This window comes from Aptenodytes forsteri, unplaced genomic scaffold (genome assembly GCF_000699145.1).
Source record: "Aptenodytes forsteri isolate BGI_AS27 unplaced genomic scaffold, ASM69914v1 Scaffold10, whole genome shotgun sequence".
In the NCBI taxonomy this organism is placed as follows: Eukaryota; Metazoa; Chordata; class Aves; order Sphenisciformes; family Spheniscidae; genus Aptenodytes; species Aptenodytes forsteri.
This window is the reverse complement of record NW_008794117.1, coordinates 1503607-1528257: the sequence shown is the minus strand read 5'-3', so window position 1 is coordinate 1528257 and position 24651 is coordinate 1503607. Positions and strand designations below refer to the sequence as shown.

Sequence of the window (24651 nt, the reverse complement as noted above, 5' to 3'; positions counted from 1 at the left end):
AAATTCAATTCCTTCATATAGAACAGAAATCTTCTATCGTGCTGTCAGGCTCTTACATTACGTTTATCCTCAATGGAGCACAAGATGTAGCTATTTTTGTCTGTTTGTTTTTAACCCTTTGGCACATGAAGTTGGAATTCCTCACCTCCATTGCCAAACAATTAAAAGACACTATTTCATTCACAAAAATCTGATTCTAAGCAGTATGTACAATTTCAGAGCCTTGTTAAAATTTCCACGTGGGAGAAAAGTGCATTATTCCCTTCAGCTTGTACAGTCCTTCCATATATTACAAAATTAACTGCTATAAGCCTGTTCTATCTAAGACGTAGCAGCATTTGCAAACATGTCACATACAATCCTTATCTCTAAAAATAAATACTACTGCAGTATAACAACAAAAAAAAAAACCAAAAACCAAAAGAAAAAGAATATTCAGAGTTAAACACCTGGAGAAAAAGCTAATTCACAAACTCAAAATAAAAACGAGTAAGGCAAACACCTGTTTACCTTGGTGCACACATTTTGGTGAAAAGCAATACCATTATGCCTGTCTACATTCTTCAGCCATCACAGGTGATGTATATCATGAAAGAAAAAGAAAAGCATGAGAAAGATGTTATCTGGTGCAAATTATAAGACCCCTTAAACAACTTCAACTGCTGCTTTTATGCCTTCATTTCTTGCATGTATAATGTTCGATTCTCCATGATTGCACATGAACCTGGAAGTTCTAAGTGGCAGGCTGGGTGAGCCCAGCCCTTCTGCTTCTTCTGTAGTATCCAACAGTAATTAAAAAATAATATATATATATATTTATATATATCAACAGATTAAGTCCTTCTCTCAAACGTTTCCCAAGCAAATTCCAGCCAGATGTTAGTGACAGAGACCTGCTTCAAGTAATGATATGCCTAACAAAAACCTTGCATATGTACATCACCACCCCTACATTTCCTTGTTCTAACCAGCACAAACAGATGCAAGAAAATGTTACAGACTAGTCTTTTTAGACTAATTACAATTTTGATTCATCTTCTGGAAGAAGATAAGCTGGACCAACACGTTTTTTGTTTAGCCTCCACTGTGAGGAAAAATAGATGACTACTTGTGCACAAAGTGTACAATGCTGAAGTCAAGTCATCTACCTTCAAAGAAACTGTTAGTAACTTCTTGACGTTGCTATTATACTGAGACTGTGGGCAGCAGCAACAGCAGGAGAGCGTAGTAGAGAAAATCTCCTATTTCATGCAAAACCAAAATGGATTTCAGGTAGGTTTGGGAAAGAAACTTGTTCAATTTGGAATGGTCTCTGAAAGTGCCCCTGCTATCTTAAATAGTATCTAGTACTGGTGGTGATGTTCAGGAATCATTTTCAGTGATAAACCTAGGATGACAGTGAAGCAGCAGAACAAAAAAGTTATTCTCGTCCACTTGCAGAGTAGGAAAACTGGGGGAAATGCGGCCGCCTCTCATTGTCCATGCAGTCCATACCATCCTCGTCATCTGTATTAAGGGAGAAGTTCAAAATGTCACTGTATTTGCAACAAAATTTTTTTATTCACCCGATATGCAGAACACCTTTCAGGGTTCAATGCTGAAGTTAAAGGCTCAAGTTAAAGTAAGACTTGATTCACGTAAGCTTATCCTCATACGGCAGAACGATGCTCACTGAAAGGATATCCTTTCAGTAAGTCACCATTTATTTCAGGGTGGGCTGGTTTGTTCGTTCGGTTTTTTATAACTACCACCTGAGAACTTCAGTGATTACTACCCCTTCCCGGCTAATCAAAACATGCCAGCACATCTAGCTTCTGGTAGCACAGAGGCCGATTGCCGATGGAAGCAGCCAGTTTCCCTTGTTTCTTAAGCTGAGTTCAGGAAATTATCATCTTACTGTAGAGATATTGAAATTATTTCTCCATTGCGAAGGGGGTTAAAAGGAAAAAGCTACAAAATGAACAATTCATGCAGGTTCTATGTGTTTCAATTCTTACATATTATTTTTTAGTGAACTATTTATTTTTACGCTATTTACTGGGATCAGAGGAAACACAGACTAAGCCAAATTCATAAATATTTTTATTTACATAATTCCTGTAGTGCCAATGGAAACCAGGCACCAGATGTTGCCTAACTCTGAGAATTTGGATCTACGTTCTCACATGGATTTTTTAACAGTGCTTATCCTTAAAGACTGCTATTGAAACTGTTATTCTAACAATGTATTTATACGCAACCTTTCAGAATTATGTATCTTTTTTATCTCCATATATTCTACATATAAAAACTAGATTTATTTTGAGCAATTGCTATGATTAGGCTGCTTGACTTCACCAGTGCCTCTCAGTTCCTGTAACTTCAAATACAATCTCCCTTTTACACTGTCGATTTAAATTAGGTTAATGCACAGAGCTTGTCTGGTTTGCTCTCAGTTTGATTACTGTAGATACAAGACATAGTTTCAATATTCACTTAGCATGATTTGTAAAACTTTGATATCTAAATAACCTGGCCTAAGTGTTATGAAAATTATTTCTGTAACTGTAAAAGATCTTTAGTTCAGCAATAACTTTCGGATACACGGTTACCAACTCCCCATCCCCAAAACACGTTTTAATCCCCTTTTGCATGTCACATCAGGCAGAGGTGATACCGTACCGTAGATAATACAATTACTTGTAGATTTTAAAAGAAAAATAATTAAAAATCATTTCCTGTTGCAATACCCAGAAAAGGGAAAGCCCCATGTGGCCCTTGAACCACCGCAGTTCGCTAAAAATGGCAGCGGTTTTCCAGACCTACCTGGCCCAAGAGAAAATTCACCTTTGTGCTGCTGGCGATGCTACTTACCGCAGCCGCAGGGGAGGCAGCCCTGCCAGCTCTCTGGGAGGGCTTCCCACGCCGGCAACGCCGCAGCTGATCTCTGCACTGCTGCTGGTCATCACCCCCCCATTTTATTATTCTTATGATTGGGGTGGGGCTGCAGCCTGTGCTAAGTTTCATGCTGCAGCAGCCGCACCATTACCAGAGGCCAAGATAGGTACTTCAGGTAGGTCGGTCGTTTCCCTGCGTTGGTACCGATCACCTGCTCTGAAGTCAATAAATTTAAAGCTGAAGCCTTGGCAGCATCCACATATTTTGTATTGCTTCAACCTTCGATGGATAAATAGCCATTCGCATCGCATATGTGGAGTTTCAAGAGGTCATGACTTTATAATATTGAATCAACAGACTCCGAGTTAATCCAAATTTTAGCAAAGTTTGTTCAAATTACAAATATGAACAAATTCTTCTCAAGATAGGTGGGAGAAGAAAGGGTTATTTTTTTCACAGCAGGAAGACTTGAAATCACTTAAATGACTCTGTTCACACACTACAAATGCAAAATCCAGAAAATACTCCAGATCTGTATACCAACAGAAAACTGCAGCTAAACCTGGGAATCCTAAAACACCAAAAAATGAGCTAGCTCTATGAACGGGTAATCAACCTTAACGATAGCCTTTATTGTCTACCTTTATGATCCTCTTTCCCCATCCCCCAATATAATAATAAGCTCACTTAGAAAGGAAATTCATTCAAGAGCTCAGCAGCAAGATTTGAACTGCTCTGGCTTGGTAAGTAACTCTGTTAAGCCCCAGCTTGGCCGATCAGATCATGATTCTTGTGTGTGTAGCAGAAGATGACAAAAATACAAACTGTGGTAAAATTACATTCACTCCAACAAAGAAAGTCTGTGCAAGGCCCAATGCAGCGGTTATATCTATATTAATAACTTCTTCAAGAGCTCTGCCGAAGCACAGGACTTGATAGGAAATTTCACTCTCAAGTAATTGGTATCTACGCAAGAGACATCCACTTGTCTCTGGCAGGGTTGTTTTTTTTTTTTTCTTTTGGTCTTCGAAGTATTTTAAAATACGCCTAATTCACTAAACCTAGACAACCCACTGAAGCCGCTAGCAGCGTCCACATGCTTAAAGCAGGGTCCATGTTCCAAGTACTTTGCTGAATTGGGACCTTACCTGCCAACCAGAAAACATTTGAAGCTGCTGTTTTCCCTTATTTAAAAAGAAAAGAAAAACCCAAAAACGCAACCCAGAGTGATCTAGCATTCTAGGCTTTGTAATTACTCCTTCTTTAAAAGAACGCTGTCATTGAGAGTTACTCGTACACACTTCCATATGAAGATTTTTACTAGTAACAGTGAGAATAGCTTTTCCATGCAGAAAAAACCTTACACGGTGCTTTATTATAAACTGATTATTTTTCAGTTATGCTTATGCATAATTTCTGACTTACATTTTTCAGGCGGCGTTATTGTAATAGTCTGAGCTGTAAATTCTTCATCGAAATACCTGGTGTCTGTCTCAGATGTCACTTGAGGTTTAAAAGGAGGTACAAGCTGAAAGGGACCAAGAAACAAAATGAAATTACTCTACCTGAAGCCAGCCAAATTACTACCAGGAAAACAATTAAGTTGTTCTTCTTCCCTACACCCCAGATCAAAGAAGTAGGTCTGTGGAGAGGCAGCTGAGTCTCTAACTTCTAGTAAGAGATAGAAGCCATTAGAGTCAATCCCAAAAATACTAGTTCAGAATCTAGCTAATAGCACAACACGGCTGAATTCCAAGTATCACTCTCACATGATTTGCAGATAAATTCAGCTGCATAAAGATAATTACCTAGAAACTCTTCAGGCCATTCTAATTACCTGCACAGATGTCGGGTGAAGGCAACTCTAGGTACTTCACCACAACTGGGTGGTATAAACAGCTAAGGCAAAAAGGACTACACAGAGAGCATGGTAAGCGCGATGCTTTTTTTTTTTTTTGCGCAGGGTTAAGGCCTACGTCCGAACTTACCTTTAGAAGAAATTACGTGAATGTGAAAATAAATTTTATCTTTGAAAAAAAGCCAGTTCATGCTTAAGTGAGTTGCTGGATCTAATCCTGCCTACCGCTTTCACAGTACAGCGCGGTATTTCCCGACAGCAAATCACTGGTGTTTGCTCACAGCTCACAGGCAGGACTTCCTTGCCCCTCTTTTGAACCAGCCTTGCTATCCACCTTCTCCTCCAGAACAACAGCCTACAGGCCAAAGATTTTAACTGGAAGGCGTATTCAGCATGGAATATCACACTGCATGGTGCCAGTCCAAAACAATATAGCAGTTTAGTATGTATGATATTGCAAATGGAGGGAGGGGATGCCAATGTTTTGGTTTGTACCTTGGAGCCCTTTGGTGTTATCTCCTCATACGCAATTTAAAATACACACCCTGAAGATAGTGTATCAATTTCCCTTTCTATATAAGAGGTTACATTATGGCTGACCGGTATTATCAGAGCTTGCATGTAGCTTTCACTAGTTTCGTGTTATTTCTCTCCTCAACCCCAGAACACCAACACCAAACAATTAATTTGTTAATCTGCCCCACAGCAAAGGAAGCCCAACTGCTGTTAAACCCCCTCCCCTCAGCAAGTTCCGTGCACTAAACACAATTTACGATACACGATGTACATTGCAGAAACTCTTTTTTTTATGATAATTTTTTACAATAGTAAGAGTCTTTGTTATTTTACTATGTTCGATGCACAAGACTTTTTTTTTTTTTTTTTTACAGCTTGGAGAGATCTGCATGAACTGGTCAGTGTTAGAAGCAGCTCTGGATCTCAGTGCTAACCAAAGGAGACTACACAATCCACAAATAGAGCCATCCAAAACCCGAAAAAGCTAGCCTGCCCTATGAGGACTAGACTATGTAAGTATGTAGTGCTGCACAACCAGCCAAAGAAAGAAGGCTTTCAACAAGATGCTTTTCACAGTAGATCTCTTTCCAGAAAATTATTAATTCCTAATACTTTACAGTTTGGGATGAGGCATAAAAGATTAAAATGTGGTAAAGTGCATAAATGGGGCACTTAAACAGCAAGACAACAGCAAAAAAAAAAAAAATCTAAACAAAAGCATATGTGGGTGCATACACTCACACAAAACCTCTCTCCATTTTTTAATCACCATTACAAATGCACACACAAATTCCCATTGTTTCCAAATCCAGGTTGAAAACTGCCACCCAGTTCTTTTCATGTTTTCCTTCTCACAAAGGATATATTACACTAACAGCTGGTAACATGAAAGCTGTGTTAGCTGGAAAAAGATACCTTCACTGTACCTTGCCATATGAGAACCACACCAGAACACTGGGTGTTCTTTGGACACAGGACCAGATTCTGCCGCCATCCCTCCCAGGATACAGTCCCTTCATTCAACAAATTGACTCTTTTCTCCCTGCAACAGTTTATTTGTCCTTTTGAATATATACCAAGAGCTCTATTTTATCTGATCCAAACCTTCAGTAACAGTCCAAGCAATTATTAAGCAAAAATAAATCTATCACTTGCATATACTTAAAACGGTACAATAAATCTGATTTATACTTTTACAAAACTAAATTAAGTTTTCCCTTACATTTTCCTGAATGGAAAACAAAACAGCAGAGGGGTATTAGAAGTAAAGGTTTTGGGCATTGTTAGGATAAATGCTTAAGGACCTAACATACATAAACTCAACATCAGAAGAATCTTCCAGGTATATATCCAGTTACATCCAGTGCTTAAAAACGAAGTATTCTGTTTTATTGTACAAATTCCTGCACTTTTATGAAAATTATTTTCGTATGCGTCCTGGCCATCCCAATCAATTCTGCACGATTAAAACAGATTTCCAAAGTTGTAAGTCCCCCCCAGCAAAGCAGCCACACAATTCCTAAGCACAGAGTTACTGCAGTGGAACATTCCAGACTGCCATTTTTCTCATTTTTCTGTCTCAGAGAAGAACACTCAAGTAAAAAAAAGAAAAAAAAGATTACATGCCAAGTAACGTACTCTACTCAAGGCCACCACTGCACATCCTTTTAAAAGACACTTTCACAGTTCTCAGCAACTGAAGTAGACATTAGATAAATTCAGTATGAAAAAATCTATTAGATAACACGTTGTTATTATAACAATTTTACTACTTCCCCGATTGGGATCATTTTTCCAGATCAAAAACAGAAAATGCCATTTCACAAGAATTAAAACTTTTCATATGAAAATACAAGCTTAAGAAAAATTTTCTTGTTTCTCAAGTCAAGGACAAGTAACACTGTCTTTCCAATGGCGCAATACACATCTCCAGTAGAACAAAACACTCTTGCTATGAGGTAAACCAGAGACCTTTCGTGCTACAACTACTATGTGAAGAGAAGGGGGAAAAAATGCCATTTCACAAGAATTAAAACTTTTCATATGAAAATACAAGCTTAAGAAAAATTTTCTTGTTTCTCAAGTCAAGGACAAGTAACACTGTCTTTCCAATGGCGCAATACACATCTCCAGTAGAACAAAACACTCTTGCTATGAGGTAAACCAGAGACCTTTCGTGCTACAACTACTATGTGAAGAGAAGGAGGAAACACTCACTCTGCAGTCTTTAACAACTGTGATTTAGGTCAAAGTAGTTAATAAAAAGCAAAAGGAAGGGCAGGGTAAGATCATAATATATAGCAGTGTACGGATCTGCAACTGGAGAGGAAAAAGATAATGCATTAGCTGACAAGTTTCTTCCTCAAAAACTTACTGGCTCATTACTGGTTTACTCAGGGGTTTTTTCCTTTTTTTTTTTGTCCACTGAAATAAACAGGCCTTACTACGACTTTAGATCACCCCCTTGTTCTCTCCATCTTCTGAAATAGTAATGGTTATGAAAATACTTCGAAAACTTCATTTTAGGAAGAGAAGCACAGTACTAACTGACTCTTAAGGAACAAATAATTACAATAACAATTTCAATCAGGTATGAAAATCACCATTAAAACAAAATTCATCAGTCATGGGTGATGGGAGGAAGTTGGTGCTCCAATTCGATGCTCAGTAGCTAGGCTTAATAGAAAACTGTTTATCAATAACATCCAGGAAGTCAGCTGATGAAACTTCCAGTTACGCCAGAAGTTTAGCTGTCTGGGGAGGTCAAACAAGTAAACCACACCTATCTCCAGGCTGTAACCAGAAGGGAGGAACCCGATGCAAATTTATGTCACTGGTGTTTTGAGATTCATCCGTCTTACAGCAGTACTTGACATATCCTGGACATGAAAAGCAGTCGGAAACTTCAGTGACTGCAAAAACAAACCGTGCAGCCATGTGGCTCTCCACAACAGCTTACACTGGTATTTATACAAGTTATACCCTGACAGACACCAACCATCCCCTACGGCCTATGGGAAAGAGGAAATGGCAGCTGAGATTAAGATGCACAGACACAACTCAACGGAGAGCAGCAGGAAGGTTTCTTAATTCTTTCCATAAACTTCGCCTCCTTCCCTCACAGCATCTTTTCCACCAGCACAGCTGTGAGGACAGCCAGAACTGGGGATCACTCCTTTCGACCTGCTCCACCCCACCTGTGGCAAACCAACTGCGGCTAAAGTCTTGTGGACACCCCACTCCAGACTCCTGATCTGCCACCAAAGGCACACCTCCCCCAAGTAAATTCTTTCTCTCACCTTCCTATAATTGTTGGGATACTTGCAAGACATGCTCCCAATTCTAATGGGAGAACCTCTAAAATAATTCACTGGTTCCTGCAGAATTCTTGTCAAGAAATGAGGAACTGGCACACGGAGCTCAGGCATCACCTCCAGAAGAAAATGAGAGAAATGCCGTAAGAAATCCTTTCCTAACAACCTTTCAGACAAAGCAGAAGCACAGAGGATAGTATAACTGATGTGTGCAAGTATACGCAGAGGGACACGGTACTTCAACATCACATTCAGGAGACTGGAGACAGAGCCATTCGAGACAGATTTTGTAAGCCATGTCACCAGCACGCCAGGCCATGCTACAGAAACTTGGCAATCATCTTTCTGGAGGGGTGCCACCTTTGTTCATTAATTGTCAGATTTTATTTAAAAACAGAAAGCAAAATCTCCGCAAATTTCAGCTGTAATGAAACCATCAGAAAGACAAATAAGGTGCAACTGCTGCAGAGATAGCCACTTAGATTGACACAGAGCCTGAATAAGAACTCGGAAGCTTCTCCATACATCCCAAGGGAGACTGAAGCTGAGGCTCAATGACAAAGAACAAAACACCCAACATTAACTACAGCTCTGATGACCACAACATGAAGATGCCTCTCTACACCCAGCGGCATTTCATGTTTGGTGCCACAAGGAAATGGTATCCAGCTGCTATCGCCACAGCTTTTCCCCACTTCTGACCTGAGAAGTCAGAAAGTCCAAGAGTAATGTGAGCACCGCAAGGCACACCCAGTAACCTGCGTCTAAAAGGAGTAAGATGAGCTGTTGTTAAGCACAGGCCTTGTCAGTCTGTGTGAAAATCACGCTGCTCAGTCCCGGCTGCCAAGCTTTAGTACGGCATGATTTTCCTCCTCTAGCAGACTGTGCAAATTCAGGCAGAACACACTCGAACCAGACAGGAGACTGCACCTTCAGCACCCAGCAATTTACTCTAAGGACCAGAAATACAGATTTTCTGTGTTCATGCATTACACATACACACACATACACGTGTGTGTGCGCGCGTGTACAAAGAAAGAAATAAAAGTCTAAACTCAGTGTGAGTTCACTGACTGTAAGAGTTGATGTCCAAGACAAAAATCCAATTTCACACCCATCTGTCAAGCTGAATCTGCCCCAGCCATTTCCAAGGCTTGGTGTTAGAAATGACAGCAGAAGCAGTATCAAATTCTTAGTGTATTTATTATCTCCAGTGAATGGCATTTCCATTTGGCATCCATCGAGAGCACTGTGTGAGAAACACCACTGGTTTTCCACCGTTCCAGACCTGGGAAACTTGCAGCCCATCTCTTGGGGGAAGAAAACGGGCCCGTACAGTACCTGACTGTTACGGTCACACAGAGATGAACAGACAGGCTCTATCCTACACCTTGAGCTTTCTCACGCTTACGGAACAACTACATAAATACTTCAGTATGAGAGAAAATATGTAACGTTATTTGCTCAAAGATAATCTGACAGGAATCATTTGTCTTGGTGTTGTATAGGAAGTGGCTGAAGCTACTTCAAAGTAACTGTGATGCACTCGATCTGCCAAATGAAAATATGATGCTTACGAACATCAATCTGATCTTCCTTCTTCTTTTAATTTAAAACGCGTTTTCCTTCCAATGAACTCAAAATTAACACTACCGTAAGAATCTCATCCACCAACAGAATGCAGCTGAGATAAAGTGTGAAAGGAATAAGAGGAGCAGCTATACACCGCCCCCATGGAATTATTCATTTAAATAAACTAGATAACTAGATTATAATCTCAAAACTCCCAAACACACTAATTCTTTACGTATCATGTAAATACTAAAGAGTGAGCACTGTTGTTCAATTTCAGGTTTTATTCATAAGGAACAACTATTCGAATCTCACTTATGGTTCAACTTCAGTATGACATTCCAAGTTGTCCAACTAAAAAAAATCACTGCCGCATCCCAACACGTATGTCTCTTCTTTATTAATAAATTACAACGTATGAGATGAATTCTGCTTTTCTTACAGCTCATGTATTTTGAAAACTTATTATAAAAATAACTACAAACCAAGTATTTCAATAATGTGTTGTACTGTCATCATATGCTGTATTTCAACAATTTCCATCTAATTTATTATTCAAGTCTGACATATGTCAAAAACTGTCAAATGTCACGGTTCTTTCCGACTATGAAAGTTAAGTAAGTATAGGTAATTAAGTGTTCATAATTTGATGTCCAGAAATCAAACTTCCATCTACCTTAAACTTTCCTGGAGAACCAAAACTGCAAAGTTGTTATTTTCAAGAATCAAACAGAAGAGACAGATTAGCCAAATCAGAATGGTGGAAAAAATAAATTACACTGTGAGAAAAGAATAGGGTCACATCACTGAAATACACCTTTGTATTTCATCACAAGCATGCTCAGCTGGAAGTGCTGAAAACACGTCGCAATTCACAGACTTCTCAACTTAAAAAAAGAAAAAAGTATTTGCATTAACAAACTAGCTAAAATACTAAATGACATTCCAAGTAAACAGTCTATTTTCACATAAACTGAAATTCATTAACTTACAAAATACCACAATAAAACATCTGAAAAGGACACTAGCAAAGCTTGTCTCAAAATTTTATACTTTTCTGATGCGTATCTGTTAATACACGTTCCCTCATTTATACATCTTTTAAGCTCCCGCCAAAGCAAATGCTTGGTGACCCTGAAAATCATGCAGAGATACTAACAACACAAAACCTTAGTTCAGTCTTTCAACATTAGATCCTCAACAACAGTATTTTAATTAAAGATACGCAAGTCCTTTAAAATACTGATTTTCCTTTCCTAACAATAATTTTTTGTCCTTTTTCTGATATTAGCTCAGCTACCAAAGGGAACAGGAGCTGATGAGATTACGCACTCTGTCAGTCTGTACATCCTTCCCTAACAAATTCCCAATGGCTGGGCAAATGCACCATGATGGAGAAAAGACTAGGCACATATACACTTCCCACAGAATTTCTGAATCTAATGTACTGAATAGAAGACAGACATCCCTGTCCATCCCCCCCAAACTAGAGTTTCCACTGAAGGGAATACAAGTAATTTGAGTTTAGCTTCAAGCCAGTCAGTAAGCATTCATGTAGGGACTGGTTCATCCCTATACCCGGCCCAGAAGGAGGCAGCCTGCTGCCCAGCCAGGAGTCGCAGCATGCCCAGGAGCTGGAAATACCCCGTGGACCCTGGTAGGACACTGCGTGTGGTGGTCCTAGGCAGGGGGAGGAGGAAGAGCTGGGATTTCAGTGGTGGAAGGACACACAACACAAATCCACAGGAAGGCAGGCTTCAGCAGGGGGTTTTGCCCGTGGACAAACTCTGTTTTCCAAGCAATACAATGCTGATGCAACGGACGGAGAGAAACCACGACCCCCAGGACTACAGCAACAAGTTTAAGAATCAGACAGACACCCTTATGTTTATTTTCCTCCCTGTAAATTCAAGCAGCTGGGGAAGGGGTGGTAATCAACCGCTAGGTCTGCCCATATAGTTTAAAGTATCACTGGAAACATAATGAAAAGATCAGACTGGTTAGCAGTTTTCTGATCTTTTTACTACTTCGCATGGCAACAACACAAAAGCAAGTAACGAGGGTCATTTCTACAGGCTTTGTTGCACTGCAGATAAGTGTACAAAAATAGCATGACTCAAATAGCAACGGCCTAAAACCAGATGTTGGTATTTTCCTATTTCCCTCCTGCCCTTTCCCTAAAATCTGATACACGAAAGTACTTAAATGTGCATTTAAGATTATAGTTATATTGCAGATTTTGCCAGGCCTGAACCCAGGGCTTCAATCATGGGATTTCATCATCTGCTGCTGTTGTGTCTTAAGTAAAGCAAAGGTAGTTACAGTAAGGAACAGCTTCTTGCAGCCGTCAGACTTCATGCTGAATGTCGCTGCCTCCACAATGAGGTAAGTGCCTTCGCAAGTGCTGCGCCTGCAGCAAAGTCAGACACCCCAGCTTTCACCATTACTGCCACTTGCCCCTGCTCCCTTCCCAGTACTAACAAATAAATTTGTTAGCACTCCCTAATTTGCTTCAGGAACAATTGGAGGTATTAGCAGAAATCAGAAGGAGATATATGTACCTCAGCCCAAATTCCCGTATGGTTTCTTTCTTCTTCTTTCATCCGTATTACATGCAGGAGGAAACCCAGGCTTCTGGATCTCCTTTGACATGAGGCTACCTGAGTGCTTCAAGCTGCAAGCCTGAAGGCATACCCAAATTCCTACCTTTAAATTAATGCCCATGTGGTTTTTGTTCGGTGAAAGACCCTAGACAGAACATCCAACAACTTAAGAATATTTCTGCAACCCAAATAAAAATATGCTAAAACAATTCTTAAATGAGTAACAGAGACATTTCAAAAAGCTTCCTGATTCTAGCTAAAAATAAAACAAATATTTTATTTAGAAGTAGACGGGCTTTTGAAGTCTTCAGAGTTTGCCAAACTATTCAATTTCTCATACTCAGGCACAGAGATAAAAACTCATCAGGGCTGAGATGATCACAGGAAGAACCTGGCACAGACTGCTCTCTTTCATATGCCCTCATGGTTTTTCTGCCAAAAATAAATACATCTGATCACAAATGCTAACTACTATACATTTTTCATTTAAAGGCAACGACCTTCTCTGCTCCAGTGTGCCATACAACATTTTATTATCATTGTGTAGTACCAAATTAGTTTAATTAGTTAGCAGTATCAGAGAGCTAATAATTCCATTTGACCATTTGGATCCATTTGACCTGACAGAGCTACTGCTGTTGCATGAAATACTCTAAGTTTACAGATATATAATTCTGTCTCTAATCACACCAGTAAAGTGATAACCTAGTAAGTACAGCGATGTACTTAATCTCTAATAAAAATGATAAAATTAGTGGCACAGGAGCATAGTGTGCACATGTACAAAACCATCCCCCAGCAACTACTTGGAATACACGATTTTTTGGTTTCCATTACTCTGAATGTGAACTTCAGTTCTTTCATTGCTAACAGAAACACACTCCTGAAACATAGCCAGAAAATTACAGTTTCATGGTGCACAAACCTGAGGCAAGAATACTGTGAAATATTTTTACTATGCAAATAATTATATCAACTACCAATTTCATCAAGTGACCCTACTGCTGATGACTATACTACTAACAATAAACAGCAACAGAAGCAAGCCCAGAATAAATCTATTTGAAAATCAAACTTGTTTGATGCACGTTCCTCCTGAGTTATTTTAGAACACCAAAACCTAAAAAATATTCATATAAGCATTCTAATAAACATACTTAGTAAAAGTTCATTAACCTTATTATTATGTTTGAAGTTTATATTTCAGAGCACAGCCTTACTCTGCATACTTCAGAACTGGTAAGACTGTGTCTGCAGAAGGAACAACTGGATATTTTAACCAACCGGACAAATGGCTTTGTAATAGTAACAGAACTATTTTTTAATTAAACAGAAAAACATACTGTCAGAAGTCATTTTTATGAGTTATTTTTCCATAAAGAAGACGTCGTGCCAATACTGCACAAAAGCAATTCCTATGATCCTTGAAGTTAGCTGTTCAACTGAGGAACTTCAGTTGATTTTTTTACTGGCAAATTTAGTTTCTCAAAGCAACAGTGGTCAGAGTTAACAATGAATGACTACAATTTCTCCAGTTATAATACTCCAATAAGCCATATCTACCTCCATGACCATAAAAGCAAAATACCTGCATTTGTATTTATATATATATTTATACATACATATAAAAAATATTTTTTTTTTTTAATACCTGCAAAATACCTCCTTCTATTTTAATAGCTCAAAATAAGATCTTGACTGTAAGACATTTGCCGTGTTGATTTGGAAAGACTCAAAGCGGATGCTTAAAAATTAAGAGTATCTACATTTTCTTAGCTAAATATGAAGTTGAACACAGCATAGAATTGAGAGCTCTATTTCTAATGCAAAATAATTAAGAAATCTTTTTCAACAGAGCGAGGGCAATGTAACAGCTTTTTCTTTCTCACCCACTCCTAGCACACTGCAATCCAATCGATTTTAGTGGGGGGTTTTAAACTCCAGAAAGGTCCTCAACTTGTATTTTACATTTTATCCTCAAAGTGCTTCTCTACGACGTCCTTACATAACCAACCAGTGGTTGAGCTCATAAAGTAACCTGATTAATATACTTGCTCTGATTATTTATTTTAGAGTTTCTTGAAACCTCATGATACTGCCAGGGAAAAATCACACTTGTATCAAGTAACTTCAGAGTACCATATTTTGTACCATCATATACAGGCTCTTATTTCAATTCCGGTATTTGTCAGAGAAGTACCACACCAACAACCACACATTTTTAAAATTCCAGTTCAACAACAACTGAAAAAACAGTTTGTATCATTGACATTGTAGCATAAACATATTCTGCTCATTCGTATGTCTTCCATTTTCCTTTTATTTGAACAAAGCAAAAAAAGGAGAAAAATCTATCTTTTAAAATTACACAGCTCAACTGGCAGATTAACAATGTAAAACAGTTGGGGGGGAAAAAAAGACTTTATCAAAATAGAAGGGGTTTATAGCAACAAGTAAATTCTTACACAAGTACTGAGATAAAATCAGCTTCTGTATATAAAACAACTTAAGTCAAATTGAGTTTCACTACTGAGTAAGATAAACTCATTTTCTAAAATCATCCCCAAAGTGTTGATCATTACAGGAACAGGAAAGGGTTTAGAGAAAACTGTTCCAATTGAATTCCCAGTACTCGCTTTCTCCACAAGCTCTTTTGGCTCAGTGTTTTAATGCTATTTTGATTTTCTTAGATCTCTCTTTAAAAATAATTTTGAAAAAGATTTCTACTTAAACACAAACAATCAGAAAGTAGATTTTTGCTATGACTCCCTTCCAATCACTTCATTTTGCTATTTCGATAAAACAACTTTTCAATAAAAGGCAGAAATAAAGACAATTCAGGATAAACTTCCATTACATTTTCTCACGTTATCTTGAGTCACACACCCACCTTTCTCTTGAAGGCCCAGGAAGAAAAAAGGAAAGGAAAAGATTTGGACATTTACATAATAAAAGAAAAATCTTTGCTGAGTTTAGGTTGGTTTGCAAAATTTATTTTTGGTCCACTGACAAATTATTACTGAAAAACAAAAGATTAAGTACACCTAGTTCAGAATAATTATTCATTTGTATTAACACAAAAAGTTGCAAAGAAAAACATGACTAACTTCAGAGAGCAGCAGTCCTATGACTATCAGTTGAAACCACTTTGCAGAAGCCAGATTATTCAATGTCATATGAAGACATACCTTTTTATCATATACATCTTGCCAGTTTACTCCAGCAAAGAAACTATGACGCATGATTTCTTTTGCATCGTCTGGGCCTCCACCAAGTCTAAAAGAGAGTGGAAAAAAATCATATTAAACAAGCGTTACTCTTAAAGGGAGATTAAGTTATTGTAGTGGTTGGAAAAGTGACCATTTGTTTTTGACTATCTGGGAACAATTCTCACCCATTTAATATGTAATTCTCACCTGTTTAATATGAATTCAAGTGATCTTGAGAGAAAATGTGATAGTGGAAGTATCCATGCCATGGTCTATTCTAGTTGATTAATCCAACTACAGTGTTCATTACTGTCTATGATGAGCTTTTTTAATAATTCGTTCATTTTAGAAACACATTTAAGTTTACTTTTCTTGCAAGACCAACCAACGTTCTGGCACTATTAAAAACCCAAACCAACCCAACAATGCTGACATAAAATTTTGCCAAGGAGGTGCCAGGCACTGAATCAGTAATGACTCACACATCATTTTTATACAGTGTTCACTGCTGTTGCATCTGGGTGCTGTAACAATTAACCAATTACCATAAAATAGTCTCAATCTGAGTCAATTAGTATAAATTAATAAATTGTAGGCCTGCTGAGAAGGTTGTTTAAAGGCCATTGTAAATAACCACACTATTCACTGTGGCCCATAGCTTGCCAAAGCCAGATTCTGGCAAATCATCTTAGGGAGTGAATTCCACCTACTTTGGGTGAACTTGGCCAAGGTGATTTGAGCTCATGGAAGTGGTCACTGCTGCCAAAAGAGGAGGGTCCCACCCCTGCCCATACCTCTCCCCTCTCACTTGCATCTATAGCATCATTCCCACTGACGACTGTGAGCTGAGTCAGCTAACTAACCTCGTAATGAGAAAACGAGAAAGAACTTGCTGGTTTTTGTTGCATTAGCAAGTCAAACTTGACTCAACAAGTTTAGTGAGCTCCCTTGAGCTACTGCTGTTGGTGGAGAAAGAAGCACACATCCAGTGAAGGGAACCTCTGCCCCTTTCAACAGCACGTGGACTTTCAGAACGGCTCAGCTCTCATCTAACTTCTTCCTGAGACTGGCTATCCTACTGGGCTAACAGAAAGAAGTTGCAAAAGGAAAAAAGCTAATCTTAACTGAACAAGCAGCCCATACACGTTAAATATGGACAAGAAGAGTGACACAAGTAGTGTGTGTTTCATTAAAAGGAACTGCTAAAGATATAAAAACAAATTTTAAAAGCAACCTTTTAAGTAAGATAAATTCCTCTCTAAAGCATTTATTGCAAGGAACAATAATTCCCACAACCAAGAAAAAAAATCTGTATTGGTATTACCCTGCTGCCAAATTACAAAAATCTTCTGGACTACTACCTCAGTCTTGCAGTAACTGGGTATAAAGTTATTCTCATTTCCAAGCTGTATTCCTCTTTGTTTCTCAACTATTCATTGTAAAATTCTCTACATCTCTGCTAAGCATCCCAGTTAGCCTGCAGTCTCCAGACTTCTCTCAGTATCTTCCCATCCAGCTGCTCAGAGAAAAGCTGAGTTGCTGTTAACCTCTGTGCTCCCACCCTATTTAGCATTAGCTAGCACCAGAACTTGAATATGAATAAGCTTGTAAATGTAAGTCTGTAATAAACACTACTGTCTGCAAAGATTAACTAGAAGGAAGTATCTTTTCAATTCTAAAGGTTAATAGATTCGATGGGTCAGATTGTTTGGAAGTTAAAATGCATTAGGAGTTGCTACAGGAACAAATTTTTACTTTACTCTGTATTTGGTTGGTTGGTCACAGTTTGCTTGTACTGCATACAGTAAATTCAGTTAAACAGGCATTGCTGGGCAGCAGCAGAAAGGCTGACCGCTTGCGCCGTCCTGGCTGCTGCACTTGGCTGCTTGCAGACAAATCCCTTAGAGAGACACGGCAACCAGTCCTGCCCTGAGTGCCAGCGAGCAATGCCCACTACTCAAAACTTCTTGAGAACAAACTGAGGATGAAGGAGGACTAGAGAAGTGAGACAGACAGACGGAAGAATGCCTGCAGCCTTAAAACATGCCAAGAGACTCGCAAGAACAACAGAGAGATTGGGGAAAAGAGGGGACCTACAGACGAATCTCACTGATTTACAAAGACAGAGATTTGTTTTAGAGCCAGGGGGGACCGGACGCTGCTAGTCTGGTGCAGGAGCCACTGGAAAATGGCTCTCCTAGGCAACAATCCCAGAGGGAAAAGCCCACCACAAAAGGGCACAGGCAGCAGCTGGGTGATATTTGCTTTCAAATCACTGTATTTAAATTTCACTCAGAAGATGTATTCTTTAACAAGTTTCTAGTTTACATGGTCTAATATATGATCTATTTACATGCCCTAATAAAATTTATCTGTGGCTGTCTATACATGTCTTCTGGCATCATCACTTCCAAGAAAAAGTGGTGTAGTCCCCATGAGACACTACAGCCAACTCAGGGTTAAGTCATACTCTGAAAAACAATTTAGAGCTTTCCCTTTGTTCCAGTACACAATCTAAACCTGAAAAGATCCCTATGTTTACTGTGAATGATTAAAAAAGTGTTCTCTTCCACATGCTTTTTCCCCTTTTGCTTGTTAAACTCACTTTGTATATCGTTGCTGAATTGAAAAAGTGAAAATCTGAGACAGTAGGGCTGCATATATGGCCCTTTCCTGTGACTGACAGGTCCTTCAGCCAGGAAGACCAGGCACCACTGGCCTATTTTTACATTACCCAGTACAATTAGAGTATTTATTACACCTGTATACCCAAGTAATTTCACTTACCGCTTATTTGGATCCTTTATCAGTAGGCCTGATAGTAACGATTTTGCATCTGCAGACAGAGTTCGAGGAAATTTTATGTCCTCCATTAGTATGAGTTCAAATAGTTTCTCATGATCTTGGTTGTAGAATGGTAATCTTCCACACATCATTTCATACATGACAACTCCTAATCCCCACCAGTCCACTGCACGACCATAGTCATTATCTTCCAACACCTAAGACAGAAACCAAAACCAGCTGTAAGACATGCACTATTTCAGACACAATCATTTCAGTCTATTTGAGGCACCTTTATATGAAGGTGTTTCCAAGACTTTATTTTCACAGTGCACCACAAGGACTCCCAGAACCCGGCTCAATACATGCAACTGCAGTACTGACCCACACACCTGAGCCCACTGAAATTCCAGGCATACTGGGGACCGTACTGCTAAAAGCAAAATATAAAATTGAGAACGACCTGCTCAAAATGATCATGACTGCATTTTCCCCTTTCCTATGTCCTCTACCATCCCATTTATAGTGTACACAGTTTTAGGAAGAGACACTTCATCTACAGGCACTACTGCCTCGGTTAGCATTCTTCTGGGAGAAGAAGTGAAGCATCTCCTTGCTCAGCCACTTCCTCTCTCCTTACCCCACCTGTAAGAATAAAGCCTCAAATTTAGAAACACCTTAATCTTACTAAGATAAGCTTCGATTCTTTATGATCTTTGTTTATATTAAAAGTCCTCAATGCGTTTCTACCAACAGTTTCATTAGTAGTCCAAACAACTGAACTGTGCTAATACAAAGAAATATGACAATGTTTATATGATACTGTTTACTATGTTTATATGATACTGTTTAAACACTATGTTTATATGAAATTATATGAGCACAGAAATATGGTAACATTTAAATAATTTAACATAATGCCTCCAATGTTGTGTGCCTAAAAACAACCTAGTCCACAGCCCTTCTCCCAGCAGCCCCAGAGAATTGGAATAAGGAATCTAAGCAGTGTGCCTTGACCTTAATACACCTTCATATTAAACTGTAGAAATGGAGACAACAGCAGCATACACACATAATGGAACCATAAGCAATATGGAAACTGAACGCTACAGAATATATACATATATAATTCCAATTTCTGTGAATTTCTAGAATATCATACCCTTTCACTCAAAAAAGATATAACAGTTAGAAGTTAATGAATAGTAATACAGAAGGCACTACAACTGTATGTGCCAAATTGCCAATATTTGCTGCAGAAAGACCTATGAGAGAGGCAAAAACCTTAAAATAAGACATTAGACTTAAATAATAAAGTTAGAAAGATCAAAGAAATGCAGCTAATACAGTTAGACTGTATTTATAAAGAATTAAATAATTCTTTATAAAGAATTGTTTCTGTATCATTAAAAGGCAGATTCTGAAAGGCAGCACATATGACTGATTTAAAAAAAAAACCGCAAACAACACTAATCCACAGAAAACAAAATACTTTTTACAACACACAGACACATGCAATCACCACCACCAAGAGCTCACCCAGATTCAAACTCTAAGTAGACACACAGGAACAGTCATTTAGATATATAGTAACGAAAATCTGGTGATGTGTAGTAAAGCCTTCAGGCTTTAATGAATAAGGCAACCTCTAACAGATCAGAAATAACCTTTTTCCATGAGTACGTTATCTTGTGATTGTCTGAACAGTGTAAGATGACTTCCAATAATTTCCTCTGAAGCAAGGGGACACAGTCCTCGCCCATCTGGGGACACTAAGTGGCCATGACCACATCACAGGACACAGGCACTACCCTAGCTAGTCCTAACGAGGGGTGTCGAGCTCGTTTATCTGCCTCTCCTTTTTTCTCCCCCAGTAAATCCAGCCCTGCTCTGAAGTATCTGGTACATGCTATTAGCAGAAAGAAAATGCAATCTGATCCAGCATGGCAATTTTGACAATCCCACAGTAATAAATGCATTCGTATTCCTAGTTTTCACTGTCCTTAAGGATTAGTAGTAGAAACATGATGAAGTCTATTACAAATTCCTCTTGTGTATATAAGATTAAAAAATCATAAATATTAACACATTAACACACAGTATTCACAACTGTGCCAAAACACATAGACTCGTTACATCATTGATATTTCCAAATAGAGGGTGAAATTTTGGAAAGTGTAAAATACAACAAATTATCTGAATAAGTACATATGACAAAACTCACTCCTGCATTTTAAAATTAATTAAATGTTTTATGAGTTTGAGCATATTGCAAGCTATTTGCTGAAAAACTGTATATAAAGTCTGTGACGCTTGTCTTCAAATCACCGTTTCTTCTGCCACAGAATAAAAGCATTATCTATTTTTCTACTGTATCTATTAGCACCATTACCACTTCTCCTATTTGTACAGTTAGCTACTCTTTTCTTTTGAAGCTAGCAAAATATATACAATTGCAAGGCAGTGGGAGATTCTTTTTACAAGTAAGTTGAGGTGTGGTTTGCATGTGTGATTTATAAAAGAAGGCAACAGGAAGATAAAATGGATCATTCTCTGAACAAGGCAAATCACATGGCCAATAGCTAAAGCTAACTGTATCTGGGGCTTTACCTAATTTATGCAGGACTTTACCTAATAATAATAAAAAGTATGAGCAACCTTTTGCTGCATTCCCACAACAGCAACAAAACAGTGGTACAAAGAAAGAGCCAAATGTGATTTTTAACCTCTTTTTACATAAAATCATAAAAAAACATAAAAGCTGGATTAACTGCCTCCTGAACCCGCATATCACCAGCCGGGTTCTCATCCCCAGCTGGCAAAACTGGCAACTCTTTATTTTTGTTTAAATACCTGGTTTACAGCCAGCCAGGCAAGCAAGAGCATCAAAAGGGTTTCATTTAGGCAAAAGGAAAACAGCCTGAAAATAGCGTAAATAAAGCAAAATGCATCTCAACTTATTTTAATATAAATGTAATAAAATTGTGCATAATGCATTCACAGTAAATACACATAATTATTTTCTTTAAGTCATTTCTACTCCTCATGGTGTTAAGAAACTCCAGGATTTGTAGACTGTGACAAATCAATGGAAGTGCTGGAGCCCAGCAGCTCCTACGACCAAATCCATACAATTAGGGCAAGCAGCAGAACACTGCCCCAGCATTACAGAATCCTTTCCAAACAATTCTTGGATTTGAGGGATTTGTTTTTAATTACACTGAACATAGGTCAAGAAAGCTTCAACTCAGTGCTAAAATGAACATGATACACAGCTGCAGGCTTTGTACCTATGAATAATTCAATCTTTTGCCTACCATGAGGTGGATACCTGCTTTTAGAAACGCCTGGACTGATATTGCTGTACCTCCAGTATTTGTGGGGTATCCTTGGATACATGCGGTACCAGCCTAAGCACCTGACCAGGCACAGACACAGTGGAAAGTCTGATCTCTTGGGCTTTGTACGCTGCCCTTAAAAGCTGCCTCCATCACCTCCAGCCAATTCTTGTCCCCCCCAGTAAGGACCCACAAACCTGTCTTTAAGCAAATACTGTCCTAACAACCCAGTCCCTTCAAGGTCACAGCAGGAAATGCAGCAGGCCCACCAAAACCATCGTAAAGGGCACAAGCTCAACCACTCTGGTATCTGTTGTAAAGTAATACATTAGTATTTTCTTGGGCTATCACACAGAAGGATCCATGGAACTCATAAGCTACAGAAAGAGCAGCTACACTGAGTACGTACTCCAGCCAGGTGCATTTTCATGAAGTAAAGATGAAGTTATGTGCTTTCTTCCACAAAATTTGGTTAAATAGTCAGATCATTCAGATATATGACTTCCCTTCCTTCATCTGCTTCACACACGTGCAGTGCCAAAATCCCGAGCCACCTCGTCAAGATCTAGGTGAGGTTTTAGGAGATGAGCGCTCCAGCACGGTGTGACTTCAGTGCGTGGATAACATTTATAGTCACTCATGCCTATTTTACACCTCACACCATCACTGTACCCAAGTGACTTCCCAGTGTTGAGTAAAGCAGGAGGAGGGCTGACTGCGATTCAGTCTGGATGATACCATAGACTATGGGAAATAAAACTCAAAAAATGACCATCGTTTTTATTACTTGAGGGAATCTTACTCCATTTGTTCTTAGGGCTCTCGTTCAACAACTGGTTCTTTCAGAGGCAGTGCCAGCCTAACTCACGCTCTTGTTTCTGCTCCCTCACCACAACTCCCCTTACCTTGCCAAAACTATGCAACACACTACATCAGAGAGTAGACCAGTACTAAGAAAAAAAGGGGAAAAAAGTTTCACCCTGGGTTATTTTTCACCCGAATCACCTTTTCTGACCTAAGCCACTCAATTGCCACGTGAACAGTTGTAGTGGCACAAGTGAGACCACCAGGGCAGGCACCATCGGATGCAGCATTGCTGCAGAAAAGAAATGCTTGTCAAACTCTGCCCCAAAGTTACACCACAGAAGTTACACTGGCTCTGCCAGTTATTTCTGCATGCACAGACAGCTGCAACAGCCGTGCCCACTTAATGGGAAGATTAAGGGCCTGATTTTCTTCCCAACCTGTATTTCTCTAAAGCACTCCAGCAGTATAACAGGGTTCCAAAGTGGGCATAAACTCATTGCTGCACTGAAACCACTGCAGTTTTTACAGGCGTTGATGCTCCTCTAAAATTTACACCTACACCTGCAGTATGAGGACATGGCCTGGGTTTATACGGATGCTTTTAAAAAAGCTGCAGAGGTGCTACTGAAGTTTGTATTTTTCCGGTCTTAGATAAATATGCAAGAGGTTAAGTAACATACACATTTTCTAACAAGCAAGAAACATTAGCCAGGCATCTGCTTCCAGGCATATGCAGGTACTTCAGTGCTTTTATGGATGTTTTAGAGGCACTGGACAATATTATAGTTTCAGCTAAGGGAAAGCTATTTATTTAACTTAAAACTTTCATTTGTATTGTGGTCAAAAGGCAACTCAGCTCTTTTTTAAATTTACTGAGATAGCAGGAATGGCCAACTGTAACAAGGGAAAACTAAGTATTCTCCAGTGACTCCACTGTCTCCGCACTCTTTGAGGTTTCTGGAGAGTATTATCGTCAATGACCAAGTATACGATGGGATAGTGCTTCACACACAGAGCAAAGACCATCAAGCGCTACATAAAAAATAAAAAATTCAGTTCACAGCCTGAACTTTGCCTTTGTGATGACTAAAACAACACAAAGACACTTCAGGGCTGCTAAGATCGCTGTAATTCAATTGTGTTTGCCCCTCACACAAAACAATTCATTTTGCTGACAAGTAACTACAGATCAGAAAAGAAAAATATTCTTGTATTTGCATTTATTGACAAAAAAAGCAATCTTCTAATACTATTCCCCACTGCTGAAAAATCCAGTGTCTTGGACTCAAAAATATTAATAAAAATCATTAGTACCACTGGAAGTTTTCTCTTTCCCAGAAAACAAAATCCATTAAAAAGACTTCCTCCTTTACTTCACCAATGGTTGTAGATTTTAATCTTTACATTTATCAGTCAATACATCTCCAGGTGTCCTTTGCTTTAGGTACGTCACTTCTTTACGTTTATCAGTCAATACATCTCCAGGTGTCCTTTGCTTTAGGTACGTCACCACTCCTTTAAGAGCCTAACATACAGTCCACAGAATTTGATGTCCATTTAATTTTTGTGGTGAAAACCAGTGAAAAGATATCTTTTATTATCACTTTATTTCTTCAGTAGCTAGAGCTGAAAAGTTTTTTGGGAGGCAGCAGCTTGAGACACATCTGCAAACTCTTATTTACAAGGGCTTGGGGCAGAGACTTAGGAAGCAGGCAATTAAATGAGTCAGCCAAGGAGAAGTCAATAGAAACACATGCAATGCTTTTACAAGAT

General features: G+C 38.9%; 1 protein-coding gene across 1 annotated transcript in view; it reads right to left on the bottom strand.

Annotated features, from left to right (window-relative positions):
* Window positions 1–1196: 1196 nt before the first annotated feature.
* Window positions 1197–24651, bottom strand: part of AKT3 (AKT serine/threonine kinase 3) — a 144309-nt gene continuing 120854 nt past the window's right edge. Inside the window, exons 10-13 of the mRNA XM_009276060.1 lie at window positions 18737–18951; window positions 15929–16016; window positions 4303–4405; window positions 1197–1506 (exon numbers count right to left, since the gene is read on the bottom strand). Of these exons, the coding sequence (XP_009274335.1) occupies window positions 1421–1506; window positions 4303–4405; window positions 15929–16016; window positions 18737–18951 (492 nt within the window). The 3' untranslated portion in view covers window positions 1197–1420. The remainder of the gene's footprint in view (window positions 1507–4302; window positions 4406–15928; window positions 16017–18736; window positions 18952–24651) is intronic.